Source organism: Triticum aestivum, chromosome 5B (assembly GCF_018294505.1).
Source record: "Triticum aestivum cultivar Chinese Spring chromosome 5B, IWGSC CS RefSeq v2.1, whole genome shotgun sequence".
In the NCBI taxonomy this organism is placed as follows: domain Eukaryota; kingdom Viridiplantae; phylum Streptophyta; class Magnoliopsida; order Poales; family Poaceae; genus Triticum; species Triticum aestivum.
The window spans coordinates 693,147,170-693,166,182 of record NC_057807.1 but is presented as its reverse complement, the minus strand read 5'-3'; the positions used below and the strand labels follow the sequence as shown (position 1 = coordinate 693,166,182).

At 48.2% G+C, this 19,013-nt stretch overlaps 1 protein-coding gene across 1 annotated transcript; it reads left to right on the top strand.

The window, feature by feature from the left end:
• The first annotated feature begins 256 nt into the window (after positions 1 to 256).
• On the top strand, positions 257 to 2,124 carry LOC123117735 (pirin-like protein). Its single transcript, XM_044538431.1, has 5 exons — positions 257 to 728; positions 814 to 931; positions 1,050 to 1,112; positions 1,219 to 1,322; positions 1,435 to 2,124. The coding sequence occupies exons 1-5, from the start codon at positions 613 to 615 to the stop codon at positions 1,916 to 1,918; spliced, it is 885 nt and encodes a 294-aa protein (XP_044394366.1). The 5' UTR covers positions 257 to 612; the 3' UTR covers positions 1,919 to 2,124.
• Positions 2,125 to 19,013: the final 16,889 nt, after the last annotated feature.

The window sequence follows — 19,013 nt, the reverse complement described above, 5'->3', positions numbered from 1 at the left end:
GATGAGAGACGTAGTGCAATGATTTTAGAATGTTGCAATAATTTTTTTTCTGTGTTGCTTTAGTTTCCATTCTGCGTGGGGTGTGTGCGACCAAGTTTTAACCCTTTTTTTAGGGTAGATTTGTTGCATAGCCGTTCACAAAAAAAGAAGATTTGTTGCATAGGCATCATAATTTGTGGGGGTCGTCGGCGGGGGTGACGACGGCCTCACGCCAGCACGTCGTCGGGCACGTACATACCAGCACCACCCACCGCAAGCCGCAGCCGCAAGCAGCAAAAGAATAGAAAATGGAAGCAGCCGCGCTGCGCTGACCGCACGCTCCACCTCTTACTTCAACGCCCACCGGGAGGAGGAGGAGGAGGTCATGGCGACGACGATGCTGAGGCAGCCCCTCCCCCTCTTCTCGTTCTCCTCTTCTTCTTCTCCCCCTATTTATAGGGCGCTCGCGCGGCTCACCAGGCAGAATAGCCATTGTTTTGTGTTCATCTCGCGTCCAGGAAGACAAGCTCAAGCTGTACAAGTAGCGCCAACACCAGACCTCTTTTGTTCCTGGTCATCCTCTTCCTCCTGATTCTTGTTGTGACGGCCGTCTTCTTGCTCCCACCAGCGATCATGTCTTCGTCTTCCTCCTCCGTGACGTTCGAGAATCCGAGGAAGGTGGTGAAGAAGGTGCTGTCATTGTCCCAGTCCGAGGGGGACGGCGCCACCGTCCGCCGGAGCATCGGCCGGTACGACACCAATCGCGATGAATTCTGAATTTCTCATTATGGGAAGCTGTCATTGACATCAGTCTGTCTCTTCTTGATGCTGCAGGCACGAGCTCCGGAACCTGGACCCGTTCCTCCTGCTCGACGAGTTCTCCGTCTCCAAGCCCGCCGGCTTCCCCGACCACCCTCACCGTGGCTTCGAGACCGTCACCTACATGCTCGATGTACGCATCCCAGCATGCTCTGCTTCTTCCATCTCGTGCTCTGTTCCACCATGTTGATACGGCCCGCAAGGTGTTTGCTGAAATGCTTTCTTGTCTTTTGGGTTTTGTGACGATGCAGGGGGCCTTCACCCACCAGGACTTCTCTGGCCGCAAGGGCACCATCAGGACCGGAGATGTGCAGGTGCGACCTACTCATCCAATTTGTTCAGACAAACCATCATCATTCATGCAGCTCTGGATCAACATTGAGAACTAACATTGCATCTGAATGCTCTGTTCCTCATCAGTGGATGACGGCGGGGAGTGGCATCGTGCACTCAGAGATGCCGGCAGCAGACGGAGTGCAGAAAGGCCTGCAGCTCTGGATCAACCTCGCCTCCAAAGACAAGATGTACGTATCATGTCAATAGTTATTTCCATATCAAGTCAACTTCTATACATGACAATGATCAACCACTCACACACTAATTCTGCTTCTGAAAATGCCCATTCATCGATGCCAGGATCGAGCCGCGGTACCAGGAGCTCGAGAGCAAGGACATTAGCCAGGCCGAGAAGGACGGCGTGGCGGTGCGGATCATCGCTGGGGAAGCATTTGGGGTGCGGTCGCCGGTCTACACGCGGACGCCAACCATGTACATGGACTTCACAATGCAACCAGGTTCGCAGCTCCACCAGCCAATCCCCGAGGGCTGGAACGCCTTCGTGTACGTCATCGAGGGGGAGGGCGTGTTCGGCAAGGAGAATGCAGCGCCGGCGAGCACGCACCACTGCCTTGTGCTTGGCGCGGGGGACGGGCTCAGCGTGTGGAATAGGTCAGGCGCACCGCTGCGGTTCACCCTTGCGGCGGGGCAGCCGCTGAACGAGCCGGTGGTGCAGCAGGGGCCCTTTGTCATGAACTCGCGTGCCCAGATCCAGCAGGCCATGGAGGACTACTACTACGGCCGCAACGGCTTCGAGAAGGCCAGCCAGTGGAGCTCCGCCTGATTCTCATCGGTGTCTCGCCGTGATGATGATCAACATCTGGTGCATTGTTGTGCAAAATATTGGGAGGGAAAGGGAAATTGCATTGTACCATTATATTTATGCCTTTGTGTAGAACGTAGAACTAGTCTTGTTTTTCTTTGATTTTTTTACTTGTTTATAAAAGAATCTGATGCAATAAAAGTGTGTAATGAGGAGGAACTTATTAATGATTGTTTCATCGTAAAAAAGCGAATTGTTTCATCAAAGATTTGGGCAATAGTGCAATGGGAAATGATGGGTGGATATCAAGTGGGGGGAAAGAACATTCAGATTTCAACTGGTGCTCCATGGTCAGGCGTATACCTGGCCATACCTCGGGCCGGGCCTAGCCAAGCCCGACGCAAAAAACCCAGGCCCGGGCCCGGCCCGGCCCGGCCTTCGGGCTCAAAATCTAGGCCCAAGCCCGGCCCGGGGGCAGCGTCGGGCCAGGCCGGGTCGGGCTTCCCATGGCCAGGTATAGTCAGGCGTTTCACATTTGATCTTCTCAGTCCATTGCTTCCTGACAACTCTATTCTCTCATGATGCAGTTCTATTCTAATGTATATGTAGTGATCAAATTGTAGATGCAAATAGTTTCAAAGATTTCGTGATGTGTCACAAAACCGGTCAAGTATACTTTTCGTCCCTCAATTTTTGGCGGATTCTAGATTTGGTCCCTCAACTCTAAAACCGGACAACTTGCACCCTTAACTTCTAAAACCGGACAAGATTCATTCCTGGTCACGGTTTTGACCGGAGTTGGTACTGTCCCACCCCGGTTTTGACCGTGCTGACCTCCACCAAAAGTTGTCCGGTTTTGGAGTTGAGGGACCAAATCTAGACTCCACTAAAAGTTGAGGGACGAAAAGTATACTTTTCTCAATTTTATTATCTCTGGACTTCTGTCAGTTTACGCTGGTCCTCTAAAAACAATGTACAAAGTTACTGTATATGGTTGATAGGAATCCAGAGTGCTATTATCGTGTACCATTATTTGATAGCAATGCAGAGTGCTGCTATTAAACATAGTGTTGTGTGCGCAGACAGATTTAGCAGCGTGCCTGTTGTAGAGGTTTTGATGAGCTATATGATTTTTCCTATATACTGTAAATCATTAGCTACAAAGTCGCAGCTATATATATCTTCAAGGCTGAGCTGCTGTAAAAGTTTCAGAATGTTTTGACTGTTGGTTTAGAAGATGTGTATTTTCCTAATTGACTGTCCTAAAAGGCTGACAGACTTGCTAGTCAAAGTTGAGTTTGCTCTTGGCCATCTTAATGAGGTTTCCTAGAGTCAAAAATATCAAGAGACTTGTATAGGATGAAAAATCCTTGCTCCAGGGAAATTTCATGATTTTTGTACTTGTAATTTAGAAGCTAACAAAATAAAATGAAGGATGACTATCTGAATTTTCAGATAGATAGTGTGGTTTGACTTAAATTGAAGATTAGGACTACTTAATGACAAGACAAAAAATGGTATCTTCGCTAAAGTTGTAGCTCATTTTCTGAACTTTTCGAACAAGTATCTATTGAATGAGTTGATTATGTAGATTAAAAGATACAAAAAAGGCCATTTAAAAAATATATAGCAAACAGAGAAACAATCACATTTTTGTAACACATCCATCAGATTTTGGATTTGAGATCATCCTGTTAGACTGTATATACGTAGCCTCTGTATTGTAACGTTGTATTGTACCCCTTGGGTACCTCTATATAATGAGATAGCCACACCCCGGTTAGGGGTGTCGTGCAGTTCCCAAAATATCTTGTTTTACATGGTATCAGTTTAGGTCACGATCACGATGTCTTCCGCTGCTCCCGCCGCCGCCGCCGTCGCGCCGACCTCCGTCGCCGCGGCCGCCGCCGCGCCGGTCCTTGCCCCTTCTTCGCCGTTCCTCGCCTCTGGGCCTCTCGTGGCGGCCTATGGGGCCCCGCCGCCGCCTGGGTCCCCGATCCAATCTCGCCCGCATGGCGAGACCTCGGGTGACCTAGCCCCAGTCGCGGCCGATGCCGCCGCGCCGCCGCTCTACGGCGCCGCCCGCCGCCGGCCTATGGCGCTACCGCGCCCTCGCCCTACGGCTACTACCCGTATGGCGCGCCTCCGATGGCTCCTGGTGCTCCGCCGCTGCCGCCATCCTCGTGGCCGGCGTTTGGTGCGCCGCCTCTACATCAACCACCGGCGGCGCCACCGAGCCACCCCTATGGATCTTCGCCGTTGCCTCCCCAGCACCCCTACGCAGCCTACCCAGGGCCGCACGGGGCTGCGGCCTCCTACGCAGGAGAGGCAGCTGCCTCGCTACAGCCATCGTACGGGGCTGCGGCTGCGCCACAGCCGCATCCTCCCGGGGCCGCGGTCGTCCCGCCCTACGGGGCCCACGCTGCTGGTCCTCCCGGGTTTTCCGCACTGTATCCGGTGTCTGCTGCTCATACCGACCCGGTTGCCGCGTCGTCACCGTTCTACTTTTCACATCTGCTACCGGTGAAGCTTGCGCCGGATAATTACTTGTCCTGGCGTGCCCAGGTGTTGCCTCTTCTGCGGAGCCGCTACTTGGAGGGATATGTTGACGGGTCCATACCGTGTCCACCACCCCACCACCCAGCGTACCACACCTGGGTGGCCCAGGATCAGGCCATCCTCTCCGCCATCCAGTCCTCGCTCACCCCGAGCGTCTCGTCGCTGGTCATCTTCGCCGCTACATCCCGGGAGGCGTGGGCGGCGCTTCACACCAGTTTTGCCTCTCAGTCTCAGGCGCGTGCTCACTCTATCCGCACCGAGTTGGGTGAGACGAAGCTTGGTGACCTCAGCATCACCGACTACTTCAACAAGATGCGGGGTCTCGCCGACACATTGGCCTCCATCGGCCAGTCGCTACAGGATCAGGAGTTCACCACCTTCGTACTGAATGGGCTTGATGATGATTATGACAATCTCATTGAGAACGTTCACGGTCGCGATGACCCGCTACCACCTCGTGAGCTCTACGCCCGTCTGCTTGGCCGCGAGCAGCGCATCAAGGCGCGCCGAGCCTCTCCCAGTTTCGCCTCCGCCAATACCGCAACTCGCGGCAAGCCTCAGCGGTCATCTTCGTCCGGAGGCAAACCAGCGCTGCCCTCATCACCAGCTTCGAGGGGCAGCGCTCCGACCATCACAGGTGGTAACCGGCCCGTGGCGTGTTGTTCTTCTTGTGGTGCCCAACAGGCGTGCCAGCTATGTGGCTTGGAGCGCCACATTGCCTCTCGCTGTCATCGTCGCTACAAGCAGGATTTTCTGGGCCTTGGCAACAACGGAAAGGGGAACGACAAGCAGGCCGCCGCTGCTGTGACGAGTCATGATCATGGTCGCACTCCGTCATACTCCGTTGATCCTGCATGGTACATGGACACTGGAGCTACCAACCACCTCACCGGTGAGATGGGTAAGCTCTCTACTCAGGAGCCATATCGCGGTCATGATCAGGTGCACACCGCTAGTGGAGCAGGTATGCGCATCTCTCATGTTGGTCAGGCTTCTCTCCTTGCACACAACTTTCGCACATTGCATCTATCTAATGTCCTTCGTGTTCCTTCTGCTACACGTAGTTTGTTGTCCATTCCTCAACTTACCCGTGATAACAATGTCCTTGCTGAGTTTCACCCCTTTCGTTTCTTTATCAAGGATCGGGACACGAGGGCCGTTCTGCTTAGCGGTCGTCTTCGCCATGGCCTGTATGCACTTGATGCGCCGCGCTCCTCTTCCACGTCGTCCTCTCCTCAGGTGTTCAGTGGTGTTCGTGTGTCGCCTACACACTGGCATGCGCGCCTTGGTCACCCGGCGACTCCCATAGTTCGACATATTTTGCATCGTCATGATCTACCAGTTGTGTCCAATAAAACTGCTGAAACAATTTGTGATACCTGTCAGCAGGGCAAGAGTCATCAGCTTGCGTTTTCAGAGTCTAGTCGTGTTGTGAAACATCCTCTTGAGCTTGTGTTTTCTGATGTATGGGGTCATGCCCAGACATCCGTTAGTGGTCACAATTATTATGTCAGTTTCATTGATGCTTACAGCCGTTTCACTTGGTTATATCTTATTAAGCGAAAGTCTGATGTGTTTGATGTCTTCATTCAGTTTCAAGCACACGTTGAGCGCCTTCTTAAGCACAAAATCATCCATGTCCAATCCGACTGGGGGGGTGAATACCACAACCTCAACTCGTTTTTTAATAAGCTTGGGATCTCGCACCGCGTGTCATGCCCTCACACACATCAGCAGAATGGTGCTGCTGAGCGTAAGCATCGTCATCTTGTTGAAACTGGCTTAACCTTGCTAGCTCATGCCTCCGTCCCGTTTCGGTTCTGGAGTGATGCTTTCTCTACAGCTTGTTTTCTTATAAACAGGCTACCCTCGAGGCTTCTGAAAATGCAAACTCCGCTTGAGCTCTTGCTTAATGAGACTCCGGACTACACTTTCTTCAAGGTGTTTGGGTGTGCCTGCTGGCCTCATCTCCGTCCATACAACAAGCGCAAGCTAGAGTTCAGGTCTAAGAAGTGTGTCTTTCTTGGGTACAGTTCTCTTCACAAAGGGTACAAGTGCTTACATGTTCCTACCAACCGCGTCTACATCTCTCGTGACGTTGTGTTTGATGAAAATGTGTTTCCCTTTCGTGCACTTCCGACTGACCTCACCACTTCCACTTCCACACCACCAATGCCTGTGTCTACACCTACGCCTGATCAGTTTGTGGATGTTGCATATGCCCCTGCGTTGCTTCCTAATCATGCTGCAGGTATTGGACGCGGTGCTCGGCTCGAGCTCCTTGATGAACAGGTCGCCGATGATTCTTCTGGTCGGGACGTGCATGTGCCATGCATAACGGGTGGCACCCGCCAACCCGCTCTCCGGTCGCCCGAGGCGGTCAGCCCGCCTGGCTCACCCACGCCAGCGCCAGTGGCGGGTGCCTCGCCCGCCTCGTCCGACTCGCAGGACCCGGCCACCCCAGTAGCCGCCTCGCCCGGCTCGCAGGCTTCGCCAGTGGCCACCTCGCCCGACCCGCGAGCCTCGTCCACACCAGCGGGACCCTCGCTCGGCTCGCCTGGCTCGCGGGCGTCACCAGCCTTGCGTGGCTCGCCTGGGCCACTGGCGGCGGCGTCCCCTGGGCCGGCCGGTGCTGTCGCTAGCCCAGCGGCCTCGTCGCCTGCCTCGGCCACCGGGGAGCCTGACTCGCCGGACTCGGCTTCGGCCTCGTCCACGACCTCTGCTGATTCTGCTCCAGCTCCGGCTCCGGCAGATTCTGCCGTCACACTTCGACCGCGCACACGGAGCCAGTCTGGTGTGTTTCGCCCGAAAGAGCGGACAGATGGCACGGTTGCATGGCTTGCTGCGTGCATGGCTCATACTGCTGGCGACCCTAATGCAGAGCCTCGTCACTTTCAGGCTACGTTGAGTATTCCTCATTGGCGTGCTGCAATGGAACAAGAGTTTTATGCCCTCCAACAGAATGATACTTGGCGTCTTGTTCCTCCAAAGTCTGGCGTCAACATCATTGATTCCAAGTGGGTTTTCAAGGTCAAGCGCCATGCTGATGGTTCCATTGAGCGTTACAAGGCACGGTTAGTCGCCAAGGGCTTCAAACAGAGGTATGGTCTTGATTATGAAGACACGTTCAGTCCAGTTATCAAGCCTACTACCATTCGGTTACTACTGTCTCTTGCGATTACTCGTGGATGGTTCCTTCGTTAGCTTGATGTACAGAATGCCTTTCTCCATGGCATTCTGGAGGAGGAGGTTTATATGCGTCAGCCGCCTGGTTTTGTTGATCCGACACGACCTCATCATCTCTGTCATCTGGTCAAGGCGCTGTATGGACTGAAACAGGCTCCTCGTGCATGGCATGCTCGCCTTGGATCCGTTCTTCGGGCTCTTGGGTTTACTCCATCCACTGCTGATACATCACTGTTCCTCCTCCAGCGCCCTGAGGTTACGATGTATATCCTGGTTTATGTTGATGATATCATCCTTGTCAGTTCTTCGGCTGCTGCAGCTGATCGCCTTGTGGTTGCTCTTCGTGATGATTTTGCTGTCAAGGATTTGGGTGCTCTTCACTTTTTCCTTGGTCTTGAGGTTTCACGGTCCTCTGCAGGTTTGACTCTCACTCAGAAGAAGTACTCCTTGGACTTGTTGCGTCGTGCTGGAATGCTCAAATGCAAACCTGTTCTCACTCCGATGTCTGCTACTGATCGGTTGTCTGCTCTTGATGGTGACTCTCTCTCGGCTGATGATGCTACTGAGTATCGCAGTATTGTTGGTGGTCTGCAATATCTCACTATCACCAGGCCTGATATCTCCTATGCAGTTAACCGTGTCTGTCAGTTTTTGCATGCACCCAGGACGTCTCACTGGTCAGCCGTCAAGCGTATTTTGCGCTATGTCAGTAGTACTGCTGCCTATGGTCTGCATCTTCAGCCTGCACCGTCATATGAGCTCTCGGCCTTCTCTGATGCCGACTGGGCTGGTTGTCCGGATGACAGGCGATCCACGGGGGGTTATGCGGTATTTCTGGGTCCTAACTTGATCGCCTGGAATGCTCGCAAGCAAGCAACTGTGTCTCGCAGCAGTACTGAGGCTGAATACAAAGCCGTTGCTGATGCAACTGCTGAGATCATATGGGTACAGTCTCTGTTGAGAGAGTTGCGTGTTCCTCAAGCTCGTCCTCCAGTTCTGTGGTGTGACAACATTGGTGCTACATATCTTTCTTCTAATCCAGTGTTTCATGCAAGGACAAAACACATTGAGGTGGATTATCACTTTGTTCAGGAACGTGTTGCACAGAAGCTACTCTGTATCAAGTTCATCTCATCAAAGGATCAACTTGCTGACATCTTCACGAAGCCTCTACCACAACCACAGTTTGTAGGCTGTAGGCGCAATCTTAACTTGCTTTGTACTTCAGGACATAGTTAAGATTGAGGGAGGGTGTTAGACTGTATATACGTAGCCTCTGTATTGTAACGTTGTATTATACCCCTTGGGTACCTCTATATAATGAGATAGCCACACCCCGGTTAGGGGTGTCGTGCAGTTCCCAAAATATCTTGTTTTACACATCCATATGTATTTCAGATAAAAAGATGCATACTATGATAAAGTTAGTACATTGTCAGACAGAGCAATCATCTTATTGGTAGCACATTTGTCATGAATTCAACTCCAAAGTTACAAGATTCAAAGAGACCCGCGGGAGGGTGTGTTTGGCTCTCAAGGAAGACCCTCTGTTTGTTGGCATGACAACTGCGTTCGGCTCTCAAGGAAGACCCTCTCTTTGCTGACACATCAAGCGCGTGTGGCTCTCAAGGAAGACCCTCTCTTTGCCAGACATGAAAACCAAGGCCGTCTGTGCCAAGGAGAAGGGCTTTGACATCACAAAGATCTCCAAGTTGCCCGTCGTTGACAAAGTAACACCGGGCATCCTCGCCCAGCCTGATCTGCCTGTGTCTAACGTCTTTGTGCTCGATGCTATCGATGTCCAGTTGGTGCGATGGAGGAAGGAATTGAGGATTATGTCAGGGTTAACCGCAAGAACCACGATTGATTGGCCCTCCTCGACGTCACCTCTTCCACATATCTAGTGTGACTGCTTTGCTCCGTTCGATCTCGCCTTTGTTAGTTGTGCCTTATGCATTTTATGTGTTTACCATTTGAGCAATTATCTATCGTCGCCCTGTCATGTTTGGGCGCCATCAAGCTTTGGTTTTGGTGGCCTCGAGAACCACCCTATCTGTTTTTCCTTGGAACATTTACATCCCCCCTCCCCTAATTGGCCCCAACTCTGGCATTAACACCTAAAAAAACCATGTGCCAAAATTTGCCCTTTTATTAAGTGGTTCCCTTATGGAAATACCCTTATGTGCCCTTTTCGTCCGGTCAAGGGCCTTTGACCGTGTTCGGACATTTACTGGACACATGTGGGGCCGCGTCAAATCGTTCCAAAACCTCAGCCTCACTTTTCGTCTACCATTTGGTCTCTCCTCTCTCTACTGTCTCTCGACAAGAACCTTAACTCTAGCTCTTCAATTTCATCTCATATCGGCATCTAACGAGGGAGAGCGCGGGGATTGAGATGCGGCGGGGCTGGATATATGATTCCATGACTCATCTTCATCGTGTTTCGGTGGTCGAGGCAGCAAGCACATGGGATGCATGGCTGGCATTCGTGGTTGATGCGGCGGCAGAGAGGGGAGCTCATAGACCATGGCAACGACGACAAGGGAGATTCCAGTGGGGTAAGTCACTCTTCACAGTCACCTACAACTGACATGCGCGCTCATTGAGGTCCATTTTTTTCATTACTGCGGCTGTAGTGCTCACTTCGTTGATGTGTTTTCTTTGCGTTGAATATTGTCATAGAATGGACCCAGTTAGAGCCTTTTATCAAACTGTAGAATGGATAAAGGTGTCTTAAGAAGTGCTGGTACCGAAGGAGTCGGCACAGGGTTCACATGTCCTATTGTGGGTGATAGTACTTCCAACATTTAACCAGTTTATAGCTGCTATCTCTGATAAATACCCATGGGGCCTATATGATGCTGCTGGATTTAGATTTTGGTACATGGAAAACACCGCTTGGGTGTCAGTGCAGTGTGATGTTGAGTTAGCTCTTATGTTTGGAACACACACTGATAGTAAGTCAACTGAGTTGGAAATTAATGTGATATAAAGAAGCAGAGGAGAGGGTGAGAGGAGAGCAAGTAGATCGCAAGCTAACTGATAATCCCCAAGTGCAAGGAATCATCGTAGCAATTCCCAAAGGTGGAAGTGATAAGTATGGAGTGTCGAACCCACAAGGAGCCAAAGGTAAGATCAATATTCTCTCAAGCCCTATCTGCCACTGATACGACTCTACGTGCACCGAACGTTTGCTTCCAACTAGAAATAAGAAATAAAACTGTGTTGTGGGTATAAAGAGGATAACTTTGTATGATATTGGAGAGCTAAATATAAAAGTAGGTCCTGTTATCATAAATTTAGAATATAATACTAAATAATATAAGTAGCGAGTGTGAAATAATGGTGGATCGGTGTGCGGAATTGTCCTAAGCAATTGTTAACAAGATCGATAGTCGTCATTGCAATTTCATATGAGGGAGAGGCATAAACTAGCATAGTTTTCCTACTTGGATCATATGCTCTTATGATTGGAAACTCTAGCAAGCATCCGCAAATACTAAAGGATTCATTAAGGTAAAACCCAACCATAGCATTAAAGCATCAAGTCCCCTTTTATCCCATACGCAACAACCCCCTTACTCGGGTTTAAGCTTCTGTCACTCTAGCAACCCACTATAAGCGAATCTTGAACGTATTGCAACACCCTAAAACGGGAATCCCTCACGCTTGCGCGACACGGAGGGCACCATAGGACAGCACCAAAATATAACATACAACTCGTACCAATCTAGATCATCAATCAACTCAAAGACAAAAGATATCTACTCAAAACATCATAAGATGGCAACACATCATTGGATCATAATATGTAGCATAAAGCACCATGTTCAAGTAGGGATTACAGCAGGGTGCGGGAGAGTGGACCGCGTAAAAGAGATGAGGATGATGATGATGATGTTGATGTTGATGAAGACGATCACCACGGCGATGATTCCCCTCCCGATGGCAGTCCGGTGCCACCAAGAGAGAGGAGGATAGGTTCTCCCCCTTGTGCTTCCTCCTCTATGGCTTTCCCCCTCTGGTCCTTGGCCTTCATGGCGATGATGGCCCCTCCGAGATCCTCCTCCATGGCCTCCGGTGATGATGGCCCCCTCCGGCAGGGTGCCAGAGAGGGCCTAGATTGATTTCTCGTGGCTAAAGAGGCTTGCGGCGGCGGAACTTCCGATCTAGGTTAATTCCCGAAAGTTTCAGTATTTATAGGAATTATTGGCGTTGGTTTCACGTCAGGAGGGTCTCCGGGCTGTCCACGAGATAGGGGGGCGCGCCCCAGGGAGGGGGGCGCGGCCCCCTCTCTCGTGGGCAGCCCGGGACCCTTCTGGCCCAACTCCGATGCTCCGTGGTCTTCTTTTGGTCCATAAAAAATCCTCAAAAATTGGCACGTCATTTGGACTCCCGTTTGGTATCCCTTTTCTGTAGAACACAAAAACAAGGAGAAAATAGAAACTGGCACTGGGCTCTAGGTCAATAGGTTAGTCCCAAAAATCATATAAAATGATATATAAATGCATATAAAACACCATAGATGGGTAATATAATAGCATGAATACTTCATAAATTATAGATACGTTGGAGACGTATCACTAACCATTCTCAAGCTAGGTGCAGTCAGACTAGAGGAAGAAATGCAGGATCCATTACTCCTATAAAGGATGTTAGAGTACCCGCCTCCTGGATGCCTCCGCGGGCGAGAGTACCCTCTGTGTGATCCGTTTCCAGGTGACGTGCCACCGGGAGGGGGGGTGGTCTCTGGGGGTTCTCCGAGCAGTCTGATCTCCCCAGACGGCGCACACCTGGGCATGTGGACTGTGGGCATGCATGGGTCCATCGTCATGCGGCGGTTTCGGGGGTGCCCGTGTGAGGTGCCTAAGCGTTGCCACGCACGTGAAGGCGTGGCCGGGTCCACCTGTTAGCATGTTCGACCACCATGGGGTTGCTCACTCCCACATGCGAGAGTGCACTCTACATTGTCCATTGCGCAAGATCCCCCCCCCCCACACACACAGCTGGCCTCCTGGCGATCTCTCGGTCGTCCATTCTGCCCGAGCGGCCCGCACTGACACGACATTCCTCAAGGGTCCATGAAGGGTGGGCCGTGGGTGCGGTTAGGTCCAAAGTCATGTAGTATCTTTGGTCGCGCCCGTGTTCGCTGCCCTGTGCTTTGACTCGCACGCGATGGGAAGGCCTGGTTCGCCTTTCAGCTTCCATGGTGTTGGAATTATGCCCTAGAGACAATAATAATTGTATTATTTATTTCCATGTTTACAATTAGATGTTTATAATCTATGCTATAACTGCTATGGTTCGTGAATATGTGATTCGGAGGAAAAATCATAAGCACGTGTAGAGTTATAAACTGTAAAACCTTATTCCTAGTTTCGGCTCTAGGACTAGCTCAAGTGTTGCGTGATGGTTATGTTTTCCTAGTCATAGGCATAAGTTAAGTGTTACAAGGATGCTGACAACTTTGAGAGTATTATGTTAGAAGAATGATAATACTGAATTGACCCAACTTCTTAGTTATACTTAGAGATGGCATCGTCTCAAGTCTATATTCTATAACACAGGGAGTTAACGTATGCTCAGTTCCTTAGACTATGAGAGTATCGAGTCACTTTATATCGGACAATGCACTTTGGTGTTGTTCTAACGCTACCCCCTAACAGGGTAATCATAATGGCAACTTCAGTTTCATCAAAAAGTATGGCAAGGGGCAAGATAGCTCAATAGTGGGATTTACTCCTCTGACGATGGAGAGCTTTTCTTAGGGGCATCTCTGTTTGATGGCATCCATCATTGTCTGTCCAGACACGTGTGACTAGCTCACAGGGATGCCGGAGCATGACAACAAGAAAGAAGAACAAATCCGGTAACAAGGAGACCGGTGTAATGAGCATGAGAATGACTCAAGGAGATACCGACATATCTCACCTCAGATTTTGTAAAGTATCACGAAGCAAGCGGAATAGCATATGATAACCAAAAGGTTGACTCGAATATCATTTGTGTAAATACATGGATCAATATGGATGTCCACGGCTTCGCTATTGATCAATGAACGGAAGGTGTTTTCGTTCATGTCTATATTTTATCGAACCTACAGAGTCACATGCTTAAGGGAATTACGATCCGTTGAGTTTTACTGGAGTGAAGAATATGAGAAAATATTCTCGGAATAATTTCAGAAATGAAAGAAATTGTTTCAAGAGAAACAGAAAGCGTCTCGGGGTTACGGAAGTGTTTCGGGGAATACGGTGTAATACCTGGAAAAATGATATATAGGTGGAAATTGTTTCCGGGGACCTAATATAAATAACAGAGGGCATAGATAATTATCTAGGAGTCCCTAATATTTATTTAGAGTCAATGGTGTTGTAGGATTGAAAGTAGGTCTAGAGGGGGGGGGGTGATTAGACTACTTGACCAAATAAAAATCTAGCATTTTCCCAATTTTAAGTCTTGGCAGATTTTAACAACTTAGCACAAGTCAAGCAATCAACATACACATGCAATTTCTAAGAGTATAGCAGCGGAATGTAAAACATTGCATATGAAGATAAAGAAAGGGGTTTGGAAAGGCAAACGCAATGTAGACACGGAGATTTTTGGCGTGGTTCCGATAGGTGGTGCTATCGTACATCCACGTTGATGGAGACTTCAACCCACTAAGGGTAACGGTTGGCGAGTCCACGGAGGGCTCCACTCACGAAGGGTCTATGAAGAAGCAACCTTGTCTATCCCACCATGGCCCTCGCCCATGAAGGACTTGCCTCACTTGGATAGATCTTCACAAAGTAGGCGATCTCCTTGCCCTTACAAACTCCTTGGGTCAACTCCACAATCCTGTCAGAGGCTCCCAAGTGACACCTAACCAATTAGGAGACACCACTCTTCAAAAGGTAATAGATGGTGTGTTGATGATGAATTCTTTGCTCTTGTGCTTCAAATGATAGTCTCCCCAACACTCAACTCTCTCTCACATAGATTTGGCTATGGTGAAAAGATGATTTGAGTGGAAAACAACTTGGTGAAGGCTAGAGATCAAGATTGTTGTGGTTGGATTGGAATGTCTTAGTCTCAACACATGAGTAGGTGGTTCTCTCTCAAAAAATGAATGCTAGAAGTGTAGGCACGTTCTGATGGCTCTCTCACAAATGGAGAGGAGGGTGGAGGGGTATATATAGCCTCCACACAAAATCTAACCGTTACACACAAAAGAGCCAACTCGGTGAGACCGAATATTTGAACTCAGTGAAACCGAATATTTGAACTCGGTGAGACCGATTTAATTCAAAATGTGAACGTTAGGATTTTCGGTGGGACCGACATGATCAATTCGGTGGGACTGATGAGCTAGGGTTAGGGAATAACCTCATCTCAGTTTGGCCGATTACTTCAATTCGGTGAGACCGATTTCAGTAACAAGCAAACAGAGAGTTGGTCAGGCAAACTCGATGAGACCGATCGCTCCTTTCGGTGATACCGAAACGTTACGAAAGGGAAACAGAGAGTTTGCACTACGAACACGGTGGGACCGATCGCTCATTTCAGTGAGACCGAAACGTTACGAAGGGAAACAGAGAGTTTGCAATCCCACCTTGGTGAGACCGAGATCCCTATCGGTGAGACTGAACTGATTAGGGTTTCTGGCTATGGCTATGTCAAGTGAACTTGATGGCGCTGGATGAATCAAATCGGTGGGGCCGAGTTTGACTTTAGGTTTTGGACATACTTGAAATTGAGAAGATGGTTGAGGGATTTGGAGCATATCACTAAGCATTTTGAGCAAGTAGACCATTAAGCAACACATCATTCCCTTTTAATAGTATTGGCTTTCCTATGTACTCAATGTGATCCTGGATCACTAGAATAGAAATGAAGAGTCTTGAGCTTTTGCCAATATTTGTCCTTAGCATTTTGAGGGGTCCATATCTCTAGTCCATGCCATGCCAATCATTGAACTTTCTGAAATAATCATCTTGAAAGGATATTAGTTCAATGAGCTATATGTTGTTATGAATTACCAAAACCATCCAGGGATTAGTTGCACTTTCAGGTGCCCTCTCTCTCTCCGCCTCCCCTCTCTCTCATTCTAGTCATGATCTAGACTTGATCTAGTTCTAGTTTTCTCTAGTACACATAATAGAGAAGTCCCGTGAGTTCTGCTCTCCCTCCTCTAGGTCTTCGGCGACGTGAAGTTGTGGCTGGTGAATGCCAGATTCTGAAGCCCGTACGTGTGCAATTCGTAGCGAGAGTTTGTTTCCGGTCTTCTGTTTGAGGGATCGTTCATGGACAGTTTGAGTGACTTCATCAATGATCTACACAAACTCTTCTTCCGCTACAACTCGAAGTTGGTAACGATCCAATCTAACCTTGTATGCATCTTCATAGTGATATGGGATCTTGATCATAAGGCGATTTTTTTTTGTTTTCTACTACGTTCCCAACACTCACCTCCCACGGGGCTCGCTCACATCAGGCTGGGTCTCCTAGACAGTGGCCTTCGGCCCGGGACGGGTTGTGTTGTGGAGGAATGTTATGGTGGAGTAGCATGGGATTCCTCTCTAGGAGGAGAGGCTTGCAAAACAGAAGAAGGCCAAAGAGCAGGCTATCATGTTCATGAACCCATGCATGATCAATGCCACGATAAGGAAGTATTGGGAGCTCACTCGTGTGGAGATCATGGCCTAATCCGAGGTCTCTCTTGGGGGCGATGGTGGTGGCCGTGGCGATGGTGATAGTTTTCTTGGAGGTGATGGTGGTGGCCGTGGGCGTGGTGATGGTTTTCTTGGAGGTGATAAGCATGAAAGTGCTTGAGTACGTATAGTATGCCTTTGGTAGGGCTTGATACATGACATAAGACATACTATGTTGTGGTGATTTTGGGTCAAACTTGGTCACTATGGTGCCTTTTTGATGAAGTCTATGCATCTTTTAATTTGAATTGCTCGATTAGATGAACTATATACATGTTTATTATTGATCTGGTGTGTATGTTCAATTTGAATCATTCGAATGGATGATGAAATAGTATGCAATTATTTGAAATGTATATGACAAAGGCTAGAAGAATCGGTAAAAAAAAGTTTAGAAGTTAATTATAGGGGTTTGGCTAGGTCTGGCCGCCGTTTAACTCCTCAAATTATAAAGAATTAAGTATAATGAGACATACAAGGAATTGAGATATAAGGATAGGCTAGAGATGCCTTTAGATCCAACTCCTACGATGACCTTTGGCGGGTCAGATTTGTCATTTTCGAGCCTGAACCGGCAAATGCCACTTTTCTAAATAATCAAAGAAACAAGTCTTTATGTCGCCTCAGAGTGTTTTAACATAATGCAAGCATGTCGGGCAAACGTCTATATTCATTCAATATATGTACCAAAGATGTTCTTTTTCCTGTGTTGTTTGTGTTGCTTGGTATGTTGCATTCTTTATATAGTTTTATCGGCTGCACTGCAATATCATATGGCTGGCACTGCAGTATCGTCTTTGGACATCAGATAGAAGGCATTTGCATGGCTTCTAAGACTAGAGCTCGCCGCGTTACCTCTGCGATCAGGAGGAAGACACGGTCGATGACATCCTCTTACAGTGCGTCTTCTCTCGTGAAGTATGGTCCTTGTGCTTTAGGAGAGTTGGAATTGATCTTTCGATCTCGCCCATGGTGTAGGACCGGTTGGAGACTTGGTGGTCGGTTACCCGCAAACGTATAGCCAAAATACACCGCAAAGGATACAACTCGTTCATTATCTTTAATATGCCGGAACATCTGAAAGCAGAGAAACAAATGGATTTTCTCACGATCTGATATTGCAAATGAATGGGGCAGCGCGGAGAAAATTATTGAAGAGCTCAGGTTATGGTTTGCGGCAGGAGGTAGAGGAGTCCAACACCTAGCTGAGTAGTAGTCCATATTAAGTGTGGAGTGAAGAGTTGGATGTGCTAATCGTCATGTAGTTTTAGCAATCTCTTGTAACTAATCTCTGCCTTATATCTATATCTATCTATACCTAACTAACAATAAAGGCTATTGCTTCTGACGGTATGTCATGAAAATTGCCCTTAAAATTGCCAATAATTACCCACTATGCCACCTGTAAAGTGAAAAAACAATATATATTTCGCTGGATAGACTTTTTTTGGGGTTATATACAGCATGATCCCTAATTTTTGTCATCCACACAACTACCGCCCCACTCGACTACCCAGCCACACCCCTTTTTCTTTTTCACTTCTCTTTTTGGTGCAAATTCAGATGCTGTTTAACATAGTTATAACTTTCAAATCCTAATAACATGTTATACATGAAAACCCCTCAGAAAAATGTGTAGATTTCAAATATGCTATTATCTTGCATGTTAATAATTTTTAGAATTAAGTTTATGGTGCTTAATTAATATCTTCTTTATATGGGTATTTTGGAAAATCCTACAGTATTACATATGTTTATACCCCATTACTCTTGTTTTTTTTTTCTTTATATAGTTTTCAGAAAAAAGGCTGCATGTGGTGCGACCGATGTTTACCCTATTTTTTGTGTGGGTGGATTTGCTGCATAGCCATCATGATTAGTGTGGGTCGGCGGCGGGGGTGACGACGGCCTCACGCCAGCACGTCGTCGGGCACGTACATACCAGCACCACCCACAAAGGAAGGTCATGATTAATGGATTTCAAGTAGGGGACAAACAAGCTTCAGATTTCAAGTGGTGTTCCATGTTCCTGCCTTTCAGATTTGAACAGGTGAAAATGAATATGAGCCATCAAACCTTTGTTTGATCTTATCGGTCCATTGCTACTTGACGGCGTTATTCTCTCATCGTGCAGTGAGGATCATGAGGATGAAGCAGGCCGAGCAGAATGGGACCCTCAAGAGGAGATTGTCGAGCTCTGATGCTGGAGGCTGGTTGTGAGCCTGATGCTGTAGGAAGATGTGGGCGGCACAAGGACATGATGTTGTTCTATTCCATTGTATAGGCTATCGTGTAGTGATAAAATTGTGTTGGTGCAGATGGTTTTGAAGGACCTGTGTACAATGTATGGATCTGTTACAAAAATGCTGAAATTGAATTGTTTTTGCCAGCTGAAATTTAATTGTTTTTATCATGATGGTTTAGAAGATATGTATTTTCCGAATTTCCTGTCCTAAAAGGCTGACATATTTCATAGTCAAAGTTGAACTTAGCTCCTGGCCATCTTAATGAGGTTTTCTCAAGATAAAAACATCTATAGGATTGTACAGGATGAAATATCTAGGCATCTTATGCAGATATTGTGTTGTCTGAATTGAACTGAAATTATACCAATTTAATTACAAGACAAAAAAGACAGTATCTTTGCTAAAGTCGTAGCTCATATATTTGACAAA